At 40.8% G+C, this 16,961-nt stretch overlaps 1 protein-coding gene across 1 annotated transcript in view; it reads left to right on the forward strand.

Annotated features, from left to right (window-relative positions):
• Positions 1–16,961, forward strand: part of slc6a15 (solute carrier family 6 member 15) — a 48,191-nt gene that overhangs the window by 17,556 nt on the left and 13,674 nt on the right. The window contains exons 6-8 of the mRNA XM_056282327.1: positions 10,545–10,655; positions 13,056–13,297; positions 13,668–13,857. Coding sequence (XP_056138302.1) covers positions 10,545–10,655; positions 13,056–13,297; positions 13,668–13,857 — 543 coding nt within the window. The remainder of the gene's footprint in view (positions 1–10,544; positions 10,656–13,055; positions 13,298–13,667; positions 13,858–16,961) is intronic.

Raw genomic sequence — 16,961 nt, forward strand, 5'->3', positions numbered from 1 at the left:
ACAAATTTCTCTAATGATACCCACTTAGATATGATCCTCAGAGGTTGTGTGATCTTTTCCGGAAGGATTAGCCCACTAGCTAAAGTTTAACATTTGCTTGCAAACTCACCCAGCTACTCTCTCTTTTTCCAGGTCATCTTTATCCTTCCAAGTTTTCTCATATCATATGACAAGTATTAGCTGGTGTATTTCTAAGGTCAGAGTCAAGGTGACGCTAATTGGTCAAATGCTGGCAGCTTTTAATCTTTTCAGAACACGCTTTGATGCTGAAGTCATGATTGGTTTTGGTATTATCCAAACTCATGTATCAGGTTGGGCCTGCATCAAAACAAAAGGAACATACTATAGCTTCTTTGTAATATTTCCAGTACATATACTGTTCTGGGGTGAGTTTGAGTTTGCATTTACAGTTGACTTTTTAGTTGAAAATAAAGCTAGAGTCACATAGGCAGAATGTCTGCAGTGAGGTCAAGGTTATGGTTAATGTTTTGGTTCTGGTAACATGATTGTTTTTAGGTAACATTTTTCATGAGCTCTGGATTTGCAAGCTTACCAGAAACAACTGAGCAGGTACAACCCAACTATTGGTCATTTATTCCTTTTAGTTTTCTTGTGATGGTATGGGAAACATTGTTGTCTGCTAGGGAGCAAAATTAGGTTTTCCTCTATGAACCACACATTGTCTACAGCTGGAGTCTTACCCTTCTGTAGCAACAGTCTTTTATTTGCTTGGTTCTCTAAATCCTTCTTTGCCCACACCACAACAGACAGACAAAACAAGATGGACTCCTTTTCCAGCAGAGGCGCTTTAATCTTGGTTTTCTGCCATGGTGATTTGCAGGGCTACAGACAGGCAGGCAGGCAATCTCTCCCCCCAATCTGCCACATTGTGTCACCTTGTTTGAAATTTCACAGATAACTATAATCATTATCTCAATCACTGTCATTACCATGACTGCCACGCTGCCAAGGCTATTACACACTGATTTAAAAATACTCTCTTTTCACAAGGCTCTTCTGTTTAATTAGCGAATATTTTATATTCAGAGCTCAGTCATGTCATGGGTATCGTCGGTGTTGAATATATATATATATATATGTGTGTGTGTGTGTGTGTGTGTGTATTATATATATATATATATATATTATATATGTATATATATATGACTGTGTCTTGCAAAGCTGAAGTAGCCATGCCTTGAAACCTTTGTTTCAAACCTAAGAAGTAACCCAGGTTTGACCAAGCTGGTGGGTCACAGTACAGTACCAGTAAGATATGGGCATTCTCCAGCTACCCCTCTCTGTCTCGGTGGCTGTTTGAGTTTGCTAACGTAGCCATGACATTTTTGCCATTGAAGGGGCCAGCTTTAAGTGCCTTTGAAACTTAATCACAGCTTTGTCATACAAAAGAATATTAAGGCCCTCGCTGCCCGCATTCACAAAGCCCGTTTGAAGAAATATCCCTACTGCGATCTGCATCGCTCTCCCATTTGTGTGTGTGGGTGAGTGGGAGTGAAAAGGAGCAGACGGTTTTGGTTACCATGGTTATACATGCGCTTTTGGCCTGGCGTGGTTGTCAATAGCAAAAGCAACAAAGGAAGTGTTTTGGCTGTGGAGAGATAAGGACCCATTGGTGAAATAATGAAGATATCCTCTGACATAAATAGTAAATCTGAATGATGCTAAATACTAATGGTAAGGCAGGTGAAAACTCATCATTCCTTATTTTCAAACAAGTAGAGTTCAAAATATGGATCTTGAGTAAATGAGGAGTCAAAAATGTCGACAATTCGCCTAAACACGAATTGGGAATCATAAATTGTTGATTTTTTTTTTTTGCATGTTGCCCATTTTTATACCCCTCCCCCCAGAAAAACAGACAGACAGATTTTACAGAACAGAACTAAAATAAAAATAAAGAATAAAAAAAAACATGTAAACATACATAGACAAATGGCAAAATAGATCAAAATGTAAACATATATGCACACACAAAAAAAGATGTATATATTAGTCACGGTTTTCTGTAGCTAATTTACATTGCAATTTGATTGAATAGCAATCAGTTATGGAAGAGTACACAGTTTTAGCATTTTCATATATGTCAGAAATGATTGCCATATCTTGATAAATTTGCATGTAGAGCCAAACAACCTAAACTTTATTTTCTCCATGTGTAAAAAACTCGTAAGTTCAACCTACTGGACATGTGTGGGAGAGGCCTCCTGCTTCCACGTCATAAGTATAAGGTGTCTAGCAATTAAGGAAGCAAAAGCAATTCCATTCGAGTAATGTCGGGGAAGGAGTGCTACCTCTGGTACTACTCCTAAAATTGCAATCAAAGAGAAAGGGGTAAATTTGACTACAAAAAAACTCCAAAAATGTTTCAAATATATATGTCCAATAATTATGAAGACTTGGACAAGTCCAAAAAGTATGAATTAGGGATCCTGTTATTGTCTTGCATCTGTTGCATAAGGGATTTTCCCCTGGATAAACCTTAGCTAAGTTTATAAATTGTTGATTTAAAGTGAACATTAATTGTTATACTTGGATAACCCTAAATACCTTCCAGTAATCTTGGCTAAAACCTACCCCTAACTTTTGTACCAGTTCATGGAAATCACAGTGTGATGCCTTGTGTGACCTTTGCAAGAACCACAAATTTGCCGTGACATGTAAACCTTTATCAAATACATGCTTTTTTGATAACATAGTAGACAGTGGCTGAAAAGGACTAAATAACTGCTTATCAGTTAGAATAGCAGCCTGTTTGGCTTCCTGTTGACCAGGGTTGTGATTTTGGCATTATTCAAGAGCACACAGCTGGGAAGTTATTTAGACAATGTGACGCAGGTTGACAAGGATGTTCACAGGCAAAATGAGAAACCGTACAATAAATATGCTCCAGTTACGACATCTGACATTATGTTGTGACATTTTGCTCTCATGGCCAGTTGCAGGAAACTGATGAAGACCTTGCTGACTGATAGTCGAGCAACCTTAAAAATTTGCTGCGAGGATCAGTCAGTACATCCCCTGAGAGTTTTATAGGTCCACACTAACCCAATCATTACAACCTCTTGTTCGTAAACTCTTTTCAAGCCCAGTCTAAATTTACAAATTTTAACAGTCTCTCTAAAAGCTAGTGGATTTGAGAACCAAGACCCTTGCCTGTGATATTGTTATGTTATACTGTGTTCTCACATAGTACAACTGTAACCACTTGACTATCTCTGACTATCTCTGTACCCAGGCATGTTCGCAATAATCAGAAATCAAGTTTAGACTATTACTCTGCACTGGAGAACGCTAGCGTGTTTCTAGGACAGGGCAATGAATGTCGCAAATTACGCACGGTCATTTTGACCACTCATGGTCATTTTAGGTAGATCTTATCGCAACTTTTTTGCGCAATTGATCTAAAACTCATTTTAATGCAAATGTAGACAATTTTAAGAGCATTCGGGGAGCGGCAGGTCTGTTCTTTTTCTTTTTCTTTTACATAGTTATTAAAATTTGAAAATCCAAAAAGGTCAAAATGATCGCCTTGGTTGTTCTAGTGTTAGAAATCTGAAATCTTGAACAATCATTGTGATTCGCGAAGACAATTTATGTATCTTTTTGATGAAATCGTGGGGTAGTGTCTTGTTTCTTATCTCCACGAGGCAGTAGCCTGGAGGGGATTATGTACAAATTTGCCTCAGGGGGCTTTACAGTAAAACAACATCCTGTGCTTAGACCCTCGCATCAGATAAGGAACAACTCCCTAAAAAAAAAACCTTTAACGGAGAAAAAATAGGAAGAAACCTCAGGGAGCTCAAAAGAGGAGGGATCCCTCCCCCAAGATGGACAGACATGCAATGGATGTTGTGTGTACAGAATAGAACACAATTTACAGAATACAACGTTGAAAGAGGATAACAGAATTATAATGGAATTATAAGACATATGAAGAATGTGATGAGGAGGACGCCAAGCAGCTTACCAGATGCCACCGGAACAGCCAAGGACCTGAGCCACATGACCACCATCACCATGTAGCTCTGGCGGGAAGACAGACTACACACTACACACAGGGGAAACTCACATCACACCATTCACATTTATGGGAGAAGATACAAGAAAAGACATAGTCACACATCAAAGAGAGAAGGATACAACATTGATACGGGATAACAAAATTATAATGGATTTATAAGATATTAAAAGAATGTGATAAGGAGGATGCCAAGCAGAACCCAGGTGGCGACCGCCATCACCACGGAGACCTGGCAGGAGGACAGACTACACATGCATACAGGGGAGACTCACATCACACCATTCACATATATGGGAGAAGAAACAAGAAAATACATTATTCACACAGGAGAGCGAGAAGGATAAAGACATCATTCAGAGAAAGAGAAAGATGCGAGAGAGAAGAGAATAACTGCAATAATCAATACTCTATAATCTCGTTGGCAGAACAGTGCTTAGTAAATTCATTGAGACTGAAACTGATCCACCATGCAGTACAGGTCATGAAGTACCTAATTTAAAGGCAACTCATTGTAGGTTAAGGCAAAAAGACAAATTTTAAGTCTGGATTTAAAGGACTCAGCAGATTCTGATTGTCTGACGGTAATGGGGAGGTTATTCCATAAGAATGGGGCCTGATAGGAAAAGGCCCTGCCACCTGCTGACTTCTTTTTAACTTTTGGGTCCACTCAGAAGCCCTGTACTTTGAGATTGGAGACCTCGAGATGGAATATACGATTTAAGGAGATCAGACAGGTATGATGGGGCAAGCCCATTTAGGATTTTATAAGTCAGCAGAAGCACCTCGAAGTCTGATCTAACATGGATAGGGAGTCAATGAAGGGAGGCAAGAATTGGTGTAATATTGTAAAATTTTCTTGTTTTATTTAGGATTCTGGCTGTCACATTTTGAACTATCTGAAGACTTTTAGTACTAGTATGTGGCAGACCTGAAAACATAACATTACGGTAATCAAGTCTGGATGAAACAAATGCCATGGACAAGAAACACCAATTCTTAGCTATGTTTTGTAAGTGAAAAAAGGCCGTCCTGGGGATTTCCTTAATGTGCTTATCAGAGGAAAGGCTGGGATAAATGTAACACCAAGATTTCTGGCTTCCACACTTTGTGAAATCACAGAGTTGTCAATTGTTATTGTTAGTTGACCAAATTGGTGTCTGTCTAGCAAGGCCAATGACCAGCATCTCGGTTTTATCTGAATTTAAAAGCAGGAAATTTAGTGACATCCAATTTTTACAGCAGCCAAACGAACCTCTAAATTAGTCATTTGAGTACGATCTTCAACGCATATAGTAGGTACATACAGCTGAGTATCATCCACACAGCAATGGAAATTTATTCCATGACTGCGTATAATTTGGCCAAGAGGTGAAATATAAAGAGAGAAAAGTAGAGGGCCAAGAACCGAGCCTTGAGGTATGCCATATTAAACATGGGAACATTTTGATGTAATATTATAGCAGACACACTGTGTTCTTTCAGATAAGTATGAATTAAGCCAAGTGAGAGCTAAGCCAGAGACTCCAAAATTACAATTTATTCTGTCTAATAGTATACGTTGATCAGTGCTGCCTTTGACAGCACTGAGGTCCAGCAGTAGAAGCACAGAGGTCATCAGAGTCAGAGTCCATAGCAAGTACAAGATTGTTCACCACTCTCGTCAGAGCAGTTTCAGTGGAGTGACAGGCCCTGAAATCCGATTGAAAAGGTTCATATAGGTAGGTTTTTTTTCTATATGGTTATAAAGTTGTTGATACACAGCTCTCTCTAGTACTTAAGAAAAGAATGGGAGATTAGAGACTGGTCGATAGTTATTAAGAGAACCTGGACTGAGCTGTGGTTTCTTTTTTTTTTTTTTTAGAAATTTATTTCTGATTTTTCCCTTTTTTCTCCCAATTTAGTGGCCAATCGATCCCTATTTTAATTCAAACACCCACCCTCGTACTGCATGCATTCGCCAACTGCATCTCTCCAGCCGGAAGTCTCGAAGAAGACCGCCTCCCCACTTTCGTGACAAGGCGACTCCAGGCCAAACCACTGTTTTTTCCGATACACACAGAGACGCATTCACGTGACGAACACAAGCCGACTCCGCCCCCTCCCGAAGACAGCGTTGCCAATGATTGCTGCTTCATCGAGTCCGGCCATAGTCGGATCTGACGAGACCGGGGCGCGAACCCCAGTCCCCAGTGGGCAACTGCACTGACACAAAGCCGATGCTTAGACCGCTACACCACCACAGACTTGAGCTGTGGTTTCTTAAGTAGAGGTTTGACCACAGCTTTCTTAAAACTGCTGGGAACAGTGCTAGTAGTAAGTGATAAATTAAAATGTTGTAGCATTGCAGGTCCCAGGAAAGGCAAGAGGGCTTTAAAAAGTTTTGCTGGTAAAGTGTCAAGTTGCCAAGTAGTTCATTTAGGATCTGACATGAGGTTTGTCAAAGTATCAAGAAAGATAGTCTCAAAAGCTTTAAGAACAGAAACTATCAGTGACCTGTAAGATATGAATTTGGTTAGACAGGATCTGCAGGAGTAGCTGTAGTTGAAGAACTAATTTTGTTTCTGATCTTGTCAACCTTTTTGCAGAAAAAGTCTAGAAACTCATGGCCCATGAATGGTGAGCAGCTAATAGATGGCTGCCAATCTAATCTAACAGCCTGCCCTGCACTCAAAACACCACCTGATTTCTCCAACTATCAAACATCTCGATATGTTCCAGTAACTGTTAAGAAAACAATTATATATCTCAGGGAACTCACACATGGCAAAGATCAGTCCCTCGTCCATTTTGTTGGGTGACACTGTACGTTGTGTAGAAAAATGTTCAAAACAATTCAACATCTAGCAGCAGGCAGGCATGTGCATGAGATGAGCACGACCACGACAGTTTCACGGGATTGTGCCTGCTTGTCACTCAGCCTGACAGATTGCCTGCGCCTCCCAACCTGCCTGCTCACCTCTCATTGAAACTGAAATACTTAGGCACTTCGATTGCTCCCTGCCTGAAAAGACCATTAAGCGGCAAAAAATATTTTCCTTCATGGGCCCCTGACAACTTCTGAGCCCCACTGCAGCGCACCATTGTACCATCAATAGTTATGCCAGTGGTTTGTCACCAAGTTTGGACACTGGAAAAGGGGAGATACATATTCCTGGAGGAGATCTGCACCTAATGAGTGCACTCCTCTTGTTTTATTATTACTATCTTTGAGAGACAAGTTCATGTTCACAAATATTGAACTTTCAAACGTCATCTGAATAATACCTGAACTCTGTCTTGCTGAGAATGACCTTTTTAAGACAAGATAGTGAGGGCGTCTCCCTCAAAGCTACACATGGATCACCATGTACACTACCGTTCAAAAGTTTGGGATCACCCAAACAATTTTGTGTTTTCCATGAAAAGTCACACTTATTCACCACCATATGTTGTGAAATGAATAGAAAATAGAGTCAAGACACTGACAAGGTTAGAAATAATGATTTGTATTTGAAATAAGATTTTTTTTACATCAAACTTTGCTTTCGTCAAAGAATCCTCCATTTGCAGCAATTACAGCATTGCAGACCTTTGGCATTCTAGCTGTTAATTTGTTGAGGTAATCTGGAGAAATTGCACCCCACGCTTCCAGAAGCAGCTCCCACAAGTTGGATTGGTTGGATGGGCACTTCTTTGAGCAGATTGAGTTTCTGGAGCATCACATTTGTGGGGTCAATTAAACGCTCAAAATGGCCAGAAAAAGAGAACTTTCATCTGAAACTCGACAGTCTATTCTTGTTCTTAGAAATGAAGGCTATTCCATGCGAGAAATTGCTAAGAAATTGAAGATTTCCTACACCGGTGTGTACTACTCCCTTCAGAGGACAGCACAAACAGGCTCTAACCAGAGTAGAAAAAGAAGTGGGAGGCCGCGTTGCACAACTGAGCAAGAAGATAAGTACATTAGAGTCTCTAGTTTGAGAAACAGACGCCTCACAGGTCCCCAACTGGCATCTTCATTAAATAGTACCTGTTAGAGCCTGTTTGTGCTGTCCTCAGAAGGGAGTAGTACACACCGGTGTAGGAAATCTTCAATTTCTTAGCAATTTCTCGCATGGAATAGCCTTCATTTCTAAGAACAAGAATAGACTGTCGAGTTTCAGATGAAAGTTCTCTTTTTCTGGCCATTTTGAGCGTTTAATTGACCCCACAAATGTGATGCTCCAGAAACTCAATCTGCTCAAAGAAGTGCCCATCCAACCAATCCAACTTGTGGGAGCTGCTTCTGGAAGCGTGGGGTGCAATTTCTCCAGATTACCTCAACAAATTAACAGCTAGAATGCCAAAGGTCTGCAATGCTGTAATTGCTGCAAATGGAGGATTCTTTAACGAAAGCAAAGTTTGATGTAAAAAAAATCTTATTTCAAATAAAAATCATTATTTCTAACCTTGTCAATGTCTTGACTCTATTTTCTATTCATTTCACAACATATGGTGGTGAATAAGTGTGACTTTTCATGGAAAACACAAAATTGTTTGGGTGATCCCAAACTTTTGAACGGTAGTGTAGATCAATTCACCAACTCCACCTATGGCTCGATCATCAAGCCATGTACCCTCGGCCGCACTCACGGCCCATTGCTAAGACCATATATCCATTTGACTATCATTTGGAGGTTGACTCAGGCGTTAGTCCTCCCACTCTGAGCTTTTATTTTTCATTGCCCCATCCCCTACCCAAAGGGGCTTCCCCAGATAATAGTGTATAATAGACAGCATAAAGAAAAGAGGCCCACTGCTAGATTAGCATGGTAATAGGACAAAGGAACTTGTGTGGGCATAGTAGTAGTCATCCTTAGGCTAGCACCTACTGATCTGAGTTCACTGTTTTTTATGGTGAAGGGTGTCCTTTTCTTTTTTCTTTTGTCTATACTGCAACAATCACTGATAGGGATAAATTGACCTATGGTGCAATGGAATGATGTTAAGCAATGATTTTGTTTCCCATAATCATTGCTCAACAGAATGTTTTCTTACACAAAATTATTAAATTAAGACCTAGAAATTAACAAAACCCCACATATATACTATTACATACATATATACAGTGTGTGTGTGTGTGTGTGTGTGTGTGTGTATAATGAGGTACATTATGTAAAAAATGCAATATCTTGCTCTGGAAGATAATGCCTTCTAGAAAAGGCCTTTAGAAGAAAAAATAACCTAATAGGCTTCCACAATAAAGTTTTTTTTAAATTTTCCTCACTTTTCTACAAATTGTAAAGTTTCTGTCACATAACCAAAAGAATGTACATAAGGAGTTACCTGAGGATAACACTGCACTTAATATATATACACATACTATACCTGAGTAACAGATGATAAATATCCTCATATTTGTAAATAGCAACTCCTCATTTCTGTTATCCTCATCATACAAACATCCTCCTGACAGGGGCATTGTTTTCTACACAGTATTAATTTCAATGATTTTACTTGGAGCGAACACAGATGTCTTATCATATCAAGTAGAAACTTAGGTGAACTGCAGGTAAATAGGCCATAACAGTAGGTCATCTACCACATCTCTAATTAAAATGTGTTGGAACAAACACAATATGGTTTGACTGCTCTTGCAACCATTTACATGAACAGCATAGACAAAAAAAAACAAGTTAGGTTCAACTGTTTCAAACTGTTTGGTCTTAGGTGTCATACTGAGGAATCAGTCATCTGGATGGTTTAATTCATAACAGCAGCAGCATGATAACTTGTGGGCACAATTAGTAATTTTTGTGTTTATATCTTTTTACTTTATAAGAGTCATGTTTAGTTTATGTGGAACAACATACAGTAAAATGAACTTGAACATAAAAAGGGTTAATTTCCTTGAAACAGGCAGCTTTAATGCTTCCGTAGCCACAATTCAAGCTTGCATTGCCACAGACTTGGTGGGGTTGAGTTTGGCAGCTTCCATGTTGCCTTCAGGCAGTAAGAAGAAGCTAGATATCAGGCAGCAGAGGAGAATATTCCCCCCAAGATACTGCTCTGTACATGTGCTTAAGTAAATAAAAGTTGTTCTAGTGTTATAACTCCTGTTCACAACACCAATCACCCTCCCCTGGCCTGGACCTGGTCACAAGTACTAAAAATGCATGCAGTTTTATGGTTTCCATTTGAATTGATAACAGCCAAGTTACTGTCAATCAATGAATTCCATTATATGTTTGTTTTCTATAAAAAAAAATTCTTGTGGATTTCAAGCTCACGAGTCTTGCTGTGTGCATGTGTGTATGACTGTCATCCCCTACCATTAAATAAGCAGGATGGACTCTAGGCTTTCCAAGGGAAATGGCTATCATGCTGGAAGGAATCCAGTTTTTATTAGTTTTACTGGGGTGTTTTGAGTATCAGAAAAATTGATTATATTCCAAAGGCTACCTTATCTTACCAGGAAATACCTATGGGGTAAAAACTGGTGTGTTTGGGTGGGAGTGTAAGCAGCTGTTCTGTTTGCCCGCAGGTGATGTACTTCAGCTCGCTGTTCCCATATCTTGTGCTCATTTGCTTCCTGGTTCGGTCACTCCTCCTCAAGGGCTCCGTGGATGGGATAAGACACATGTTCACACCCAAGGTACTGTCTGTATTTCTCTGCTCTATCTGAAGAGTATTGCTTGTTACAGTTCTAGCCTTCTTCTTCCTAAGGATTTTTTTTTATTCTAAATTCTAAATAGATATACATGAAGGGCAGTGGTGGAGAGCGCTATTTGATAGCATTGTATTCAAAAATAAAGACTTTGAGTCAAGGAATAGCACTAACCCAGGGACACATCCTATGAAGTGCACTTTCCTGAAGATGGCAAGTATAGGGAAAAGCACTGAGCCACACTTAGTGCCAAAAATATCAATGATTCCAAATATGTAATAAGATGTTGAGATTATGACGAGGAATTGCCATATATGTCAAGCCAGGCATTAAAAAAAACCAAACAGCTGTATGGGGCGTCCAGGTAGCGTGGCGGTCTATTCCATTGCCTACCAACACGGGGATATGTGTCCTGGTTGCTGCACTAGTGCTTTCTCTGGTCAGTTGAGCTGCTTGTTCAGGGGGGAGGAGGAACTGGGGGGAATAGCGTGATCCTCCCATGCGCTATGTCCCCCTGGCGAAACTCCTCACTGTCAGTTGAAAAGATGCAGCTGGCGACGCCACATGTATAGGAGGAGGCATGTGGTAGTCTGCAGCCCACCTCGGATCAGCAGAGAGGGTGGAGCAGCAATCGGGATGGCTAAGAAGAGTGGGGTAATTGGCCGAATACAACTGGGGAGAAAAAGAGGGAAAAATCCAAAAACAAAACAGCTCTATGGTGACATTTATTTTCATGTCGCCATAGGCTTTAATAAAGACAAATATAGAGGGACACTGTTTTTAACACTTTTTTAAACATGAAAACTTGCAACAAAAAGGCTGTTATTACTGAACTGTATGTCAGAAATGTAGAATCTAGAAACAGCAGAATTATGTTATCTTCTCAGTGTTGCTGTGCTCTGTAAACCTATCGTATGAACCCTTCTGTCCTACAGTGCAACATGTCCATGTTGTAGTTAAAGCCACTCAGCCAGCGCATTCAATGAAAGTTTCTGAACTCAAAAGATGGATGGAACTGTGCTTTAAAAGGCTAGTCCCTCAACAGCAGTCAGCCAATGGCACCATTAGCCATGGACTCATTTCGGCCTTGGCTCCACTCACCATGGAAACAGCAGTCGCTGCAGCCTTATGTAACTAACAAACCTCAGACGCTCATTCAGAGCAGAGTCTGACTTATGTTTGTGCTGCGTGTTAGTCTGCTGACATCTTAGGACTTCAAAAGCCAAGTTCTCCCACCAGCTCCACCAGGGCTGCCTTGGGACATCAAAGTGGCGCCATGTGTGCCACAAGTCTGCTTTGTGTTCAAACTGGGTTAGCACTCCGCTCCGCTTAGCAAAAAACCCACGGTGTGTGAAATGCTTACGTGCAGTTACATCCGAGTGTCCTCATTTGATCTCAGCAAGGTTGTGCAAAGAAAGTCTAAAAGACGGGAACCGAGAATTTTCTTGAAAGATTAAAGGTGGTCATCGGGGTTTATATGCAGGGGCGGATCTACAGGGTGGCAAGGGGTGGCAGCTGCCACCTCTGGGACAGTCTTGCCACCCCTGTTGCCACCCCATTTATAAATCAGATAATATGTTTTTAAAGTATATTTTATGTACATGCATGGCGAAGGTCAATGAGACCCGCACCAAACTCATCTCAAACAGAAGTCGCCGATTTAGAATCCCCCTCCCCCTCACAGGCGCGGATCTAGAGTGGCAAGGGGTGGCAGCTGCCACCTCTGGGACACAGTCTTGCCACCCCTTTGCCACCCCAGGAAAAAATCTCTAGATCCACTACTGTTTATATGCGAATTAATTTCACAGTAAACATGTTGGGATTCCTGATGAATGTGCTGACAAGGGCAAAGTGGAAGTATGTGTTGTCTGAGGGAAATAAACACACCATTTTAAATGGTCGGCACACTGCATTTTGCAAGTGCCATTTAATCTTTGCACCACTGCATGCCAATACCTCTGCTGCAAATGTACACAGTCATTGTTTTTTGTTTTTGTTTTTTGTTTTGTTTTTTTAATTGGTAACATGGAATCCTGATGGCTCTGTGTTAAAGCTGATCCTTCCATATCCAATCCTCCTCAATCGATTATTTTACAAATAATTAAATCTTCTGGGTTTCACCTTATTTTCAAAGCCAGCTAAAGTCAAGCAAGCGCAATTACTGTGTGAATATATGGAGACTCTAATGACTTGCACAGTGAACATTTGTGCTATGGTGTCCATAAAAAATTCAGGGATGCACTATACCCCTGAAAATAGCCCCTTGTGTGTTCTGCGTTATTTAGCAAGTTTTTGAAAGGTCTGCGCCTGTGTCACAAGGGAAAAATAACTTAAGACACTTGGCAAGTACAGATGATGCAGACTGACTCCTCTATCACCTGTCCACAGCTGGAGATCATGCTGGAGGCCAAGGTGTGGCGGGAGGCGGCCACACAGGTCTTCTTTGCTCTTGGCCTCGGCTTCGGCGGTGTAATTGCCTTCTCTAGCTACAACAAGCGGGATAACAACTGCCATTTTGACGCCGTCCTGGTGTCTTTTATAAACTTTTTCACCTCTGTTTTGGCCACCCTGGTTGTGTTTGCTGTGCTGGGCTTCAAGGCAAACATCATGAATGCCAAGTGTGTTGCACTGTGAGTATCCACCCAACCTACCTACCTGTTTCCTCCCACCTCATGCAAACATTCAAAACAACTCACAGCGAAGTTTGTTAGGCATTTTTAGGCAGCAATAAGCTTGACCAGAATTAGTTGCTTGTAAGTATTAGAATAGAATATATTTGTTATCCACACTACAAGTGGGATTTCCATTTGGTATGTCAAACTCTATGAAGACATGTGACTCTACTCCAAGTTTAGATGATCAAATTAATTTTTGTCTAAAAAATATTCTCAAAACTGAGAGGGTATTTTTTTTGTTATGCAGTATGACAGACCTCAGAACTGAGCCAGAGTCATGGCCATATATTGAGAAGTATATTTTACATTGTATATTGTTTCACAGAAACACCAAGAAGATTGTGGCATTGCTGGGACACGAGATCAGCCATGACCTGATCCCACACCACATCAACTTCAGCCATGTCAGTGCTGAAGACTACCAGCGGATGACTGAGATCATCAAAGGGGTGACGGAAAGTGATTACCCACAACTGGGACTAGACTCCTGCAGCATCGAGGAGGAGCTTAACAAGGTACAAACTGATAGGAAATGATTCATGCCATGATATTGATTGATGCAATCAATAACTATTTAGCAACGTGAGCCAAAAGATTATATATCCTAATGTGAAAGAAATACATATTACAGACCAATCATTTACATGCCTGAATATGTCCAAATTATATAGTAAGCGAATATGTAACAGTTGTTAAGAGTGAATATGCTAATAATACCTACAGTTCCCTCTCTACTGGCTGCCTGTTCGGTTCAGAATTGATTTTAAGGCTCTCCTGTTTAAAGCCCTAAATGGACTGGTCCCCTCCTATATCACAGACCATTTAACTCTCTATTCCACCTCCAGGTCAGCTGACTTGGGACTCCTGGCTGTCCCACAATCTACACTTAAACTCAGGGGTGACCGCACCTTTGTAGCTGCAGTCCATAGACTGTGGAACGGCATCCCCCTCCCTATAAGATCTGCCCCGTCCAGCCACTCTTTTAAGTCCCGGCTCAAAACGTACTTTATTCACTAGCATTTGAATCCTCCTTATGTGGCTGATTTCTGGCTTGTGTCTAATGTCCATGCGTTGTTTATTCGTGCCTACGAGCTATGTGCCTTGCTGTCTATGTCGATATTTCTTGTATTTGTATTTTAGCTACCTGCTCTGGTCTGTACAGCATTTTGGTCAACTTGGGTTGTTTTTAAATGTGTTCTATAAATACATTTTACTTATCTTGACTAATAAGCTGTTTGCATTCTGTAGAAAGTTAGCTTTCAGGAAGCCCTCCATTTGGTTTCCTCCAACACTTATTTTTTACACTGAATCATTTCACTGCATTTCTAGTCTCCTGGCTTAAAGCTGAACAATGGAGTTTTCCATACGAACAAACACGGGTTTGTTTACATTTTTGATTTCACTTGTGTAGATGAAGAGTTTGTTGTTAGATCCCATTGACTATGTTGACAAAATGTGTTACCCTCAAAGGTGTTTGGAAAATTTTAAGCATTGTTATTTAGAAGACTGCAATGTTAACATTACAAGGCATCAATGTTTACATCCGGATTTCAGTGTAGTGGTTTGGAAATGAAGCCCTCGCCCCTTCATTTGATTGATAGCCTAATTGCTGGTGTTTCAGGTAACAATACCTGCTACACTATTTCCCCCATCTGCAGAATATGTTGCAAATATTTCAGTGTTGTCCTCTGTAAAAAAGTAATTTTGACACATTTTGCATCTTTTAGTCATGCAAACCTCTTTGCTGGTGATACATGTGTAGCTTTCACTGTTTCCACCTCATGGTTCAGTGATCAGAGCTCATGTATTGTGTATGTATTATTATGTATGTATTATGTATCATGTATAGCTAGTATTAGGCTCTGGTCACACTGAACGCATTTAACTAGAAGTGCACTGTACTGCTTCTTTTCCCCTGACAGTCCTAATCCCAACTACACTAGACACATTTTGGCAGTAAGAGTCATTTGCCAAAGCCAGAGAGCCACAGAGTCGTCTGTCAGTCATTTAGGTGCCAGCATTAACAATAAGAAAATGATCTTACACTACTCTACCCATCAGACCTATCATTACTTTATTGTTGTCAAACATCGTTATTACACAGAGGAGCCAGAGCACTTTTGCAGACTGAAAGTTGGTGAACTAAGCAGTTAACAGACCCAGCAGTCAGTCTGGGTTTACTTTGTTGTAAACAGTCAAGCTAAGAAGGCCTGACAAAAAGCCAAAAAACATACCTGATGTGATCGCAGTCTTAGCTGCCATTATTTTCTGTAATTGGAGTTGCATGTTTTGATTATTTAAAATCCAAATGTAAACGGTAACACTAGATAATTCAAAGATAGCCACCATTACCTGCTATCGTTATGTGGGCTGTGTGCTGTCATTGCAATTGAGTTAGACATGCTCCCATTTACAGTTAGATATTATTTCAGATAAAATCGGATGATTAAATCAGATTATGCTAGTGTTAGCAAGCTAATTTACCTGTCCAATAAGAAGAATGCACCCTCTGCATTTGTATGAAATCATTCCTCCAACTTTACTTTTCTCCAACCATAAAACGCTTCTCTGATATTGATCCACTTGTCTTCTTTTATCTGTGACTTTCCTCTGCTCAACATCATGGTCAGGTTTTCATTTTATTTGCTCTCAGAAACTGAGTTGTGTCTCTGTTGTCTACCGACATTGTTCAAGAGTTTAGAGGAATTACAACCTGGAGCGGTGCACAGGCCTTCCCCCTCCCTCCTTATACCTTCATGCTCGTACATCTATCTGCGCATCTGTTGTCTTGAAAGTCACACGATGTTAGAGTTCATGATATGGTACTACAGGGACCCCACTATGTTCTGTGGCGCTCCTAGTGGCCAAAAACTCTACAGTTCATCTTTAACCTTTTACCCCAACACAGTTTGAATAACAGATGAAAAACTAGCCCTGATGAAACGGAAATATAGTCAGGTTTTGGTAATTGTCAGTATAGGGCAGACCTGACACCAGTTTAAAGTGAACAGAAATTCTTCGCAGTATCTACTACTACTTTTGGCTGCTCCCATTAGGGGTCGCCACAATGGGTCATCCATTTCCATCTCTTCCTGTCCTCTGCATCTTCCTCTGTCATGCATGGGACCTGCATGTCCTCCCTCACCACATCCATAAACCTCCTCTTTGGCCTTCCTCTTTTCCTCTTCCCTGGCAGCTCCATATTCAGCATCCTTCTCCCAATATACCCAGCATCTCTCCTCCACACATGTCCAAGCCATCTCAATCTTGCCTCTCTTACTTTGTCTCCAATCCGTCGAACCTAAACTGTCCCTCTAACATACTCACTCCTAACCCTGTCCTTCTTCATCACTCCCAATGAAAATCTTAGCATCTTCATCTTCATCTTCTGCCACCTCCAGCTCCGCCTCCTGTCTTTTCATCAGTGCCACTGTCTGCATACCATATAACATAGCTGGTCTCACAACCATCTTGTAAACCTTCCCTTGCTGGTGCCCTTCTGTTGCAAATCATTCCTGGCACGCTTCTCCACCCACTCCACCCTGCCTGCGTTCTCTTCTTCACCTTCCTTCCTTCACCTCTTCCGCACTCTCTGTTACTTTGAACAGTTGACCCCAAG

The sequence above is a fragment of the Lampris incognitus genome, chromosome 6 (assembly GCF_029633865.1).
Source record: "Lampris incognitus isolate fLamInc1 chromosome 6, fLamInc1.hap2, whole genome shotgun sequence".
In the NCBI taxonomy this organism is placed as follows: domain Eukaryota; kingdom Metazoa; phylum Chordata; class Actinopteri; order Lampriformes; family Lampridae; genus Lampris; species Lampris incognitus.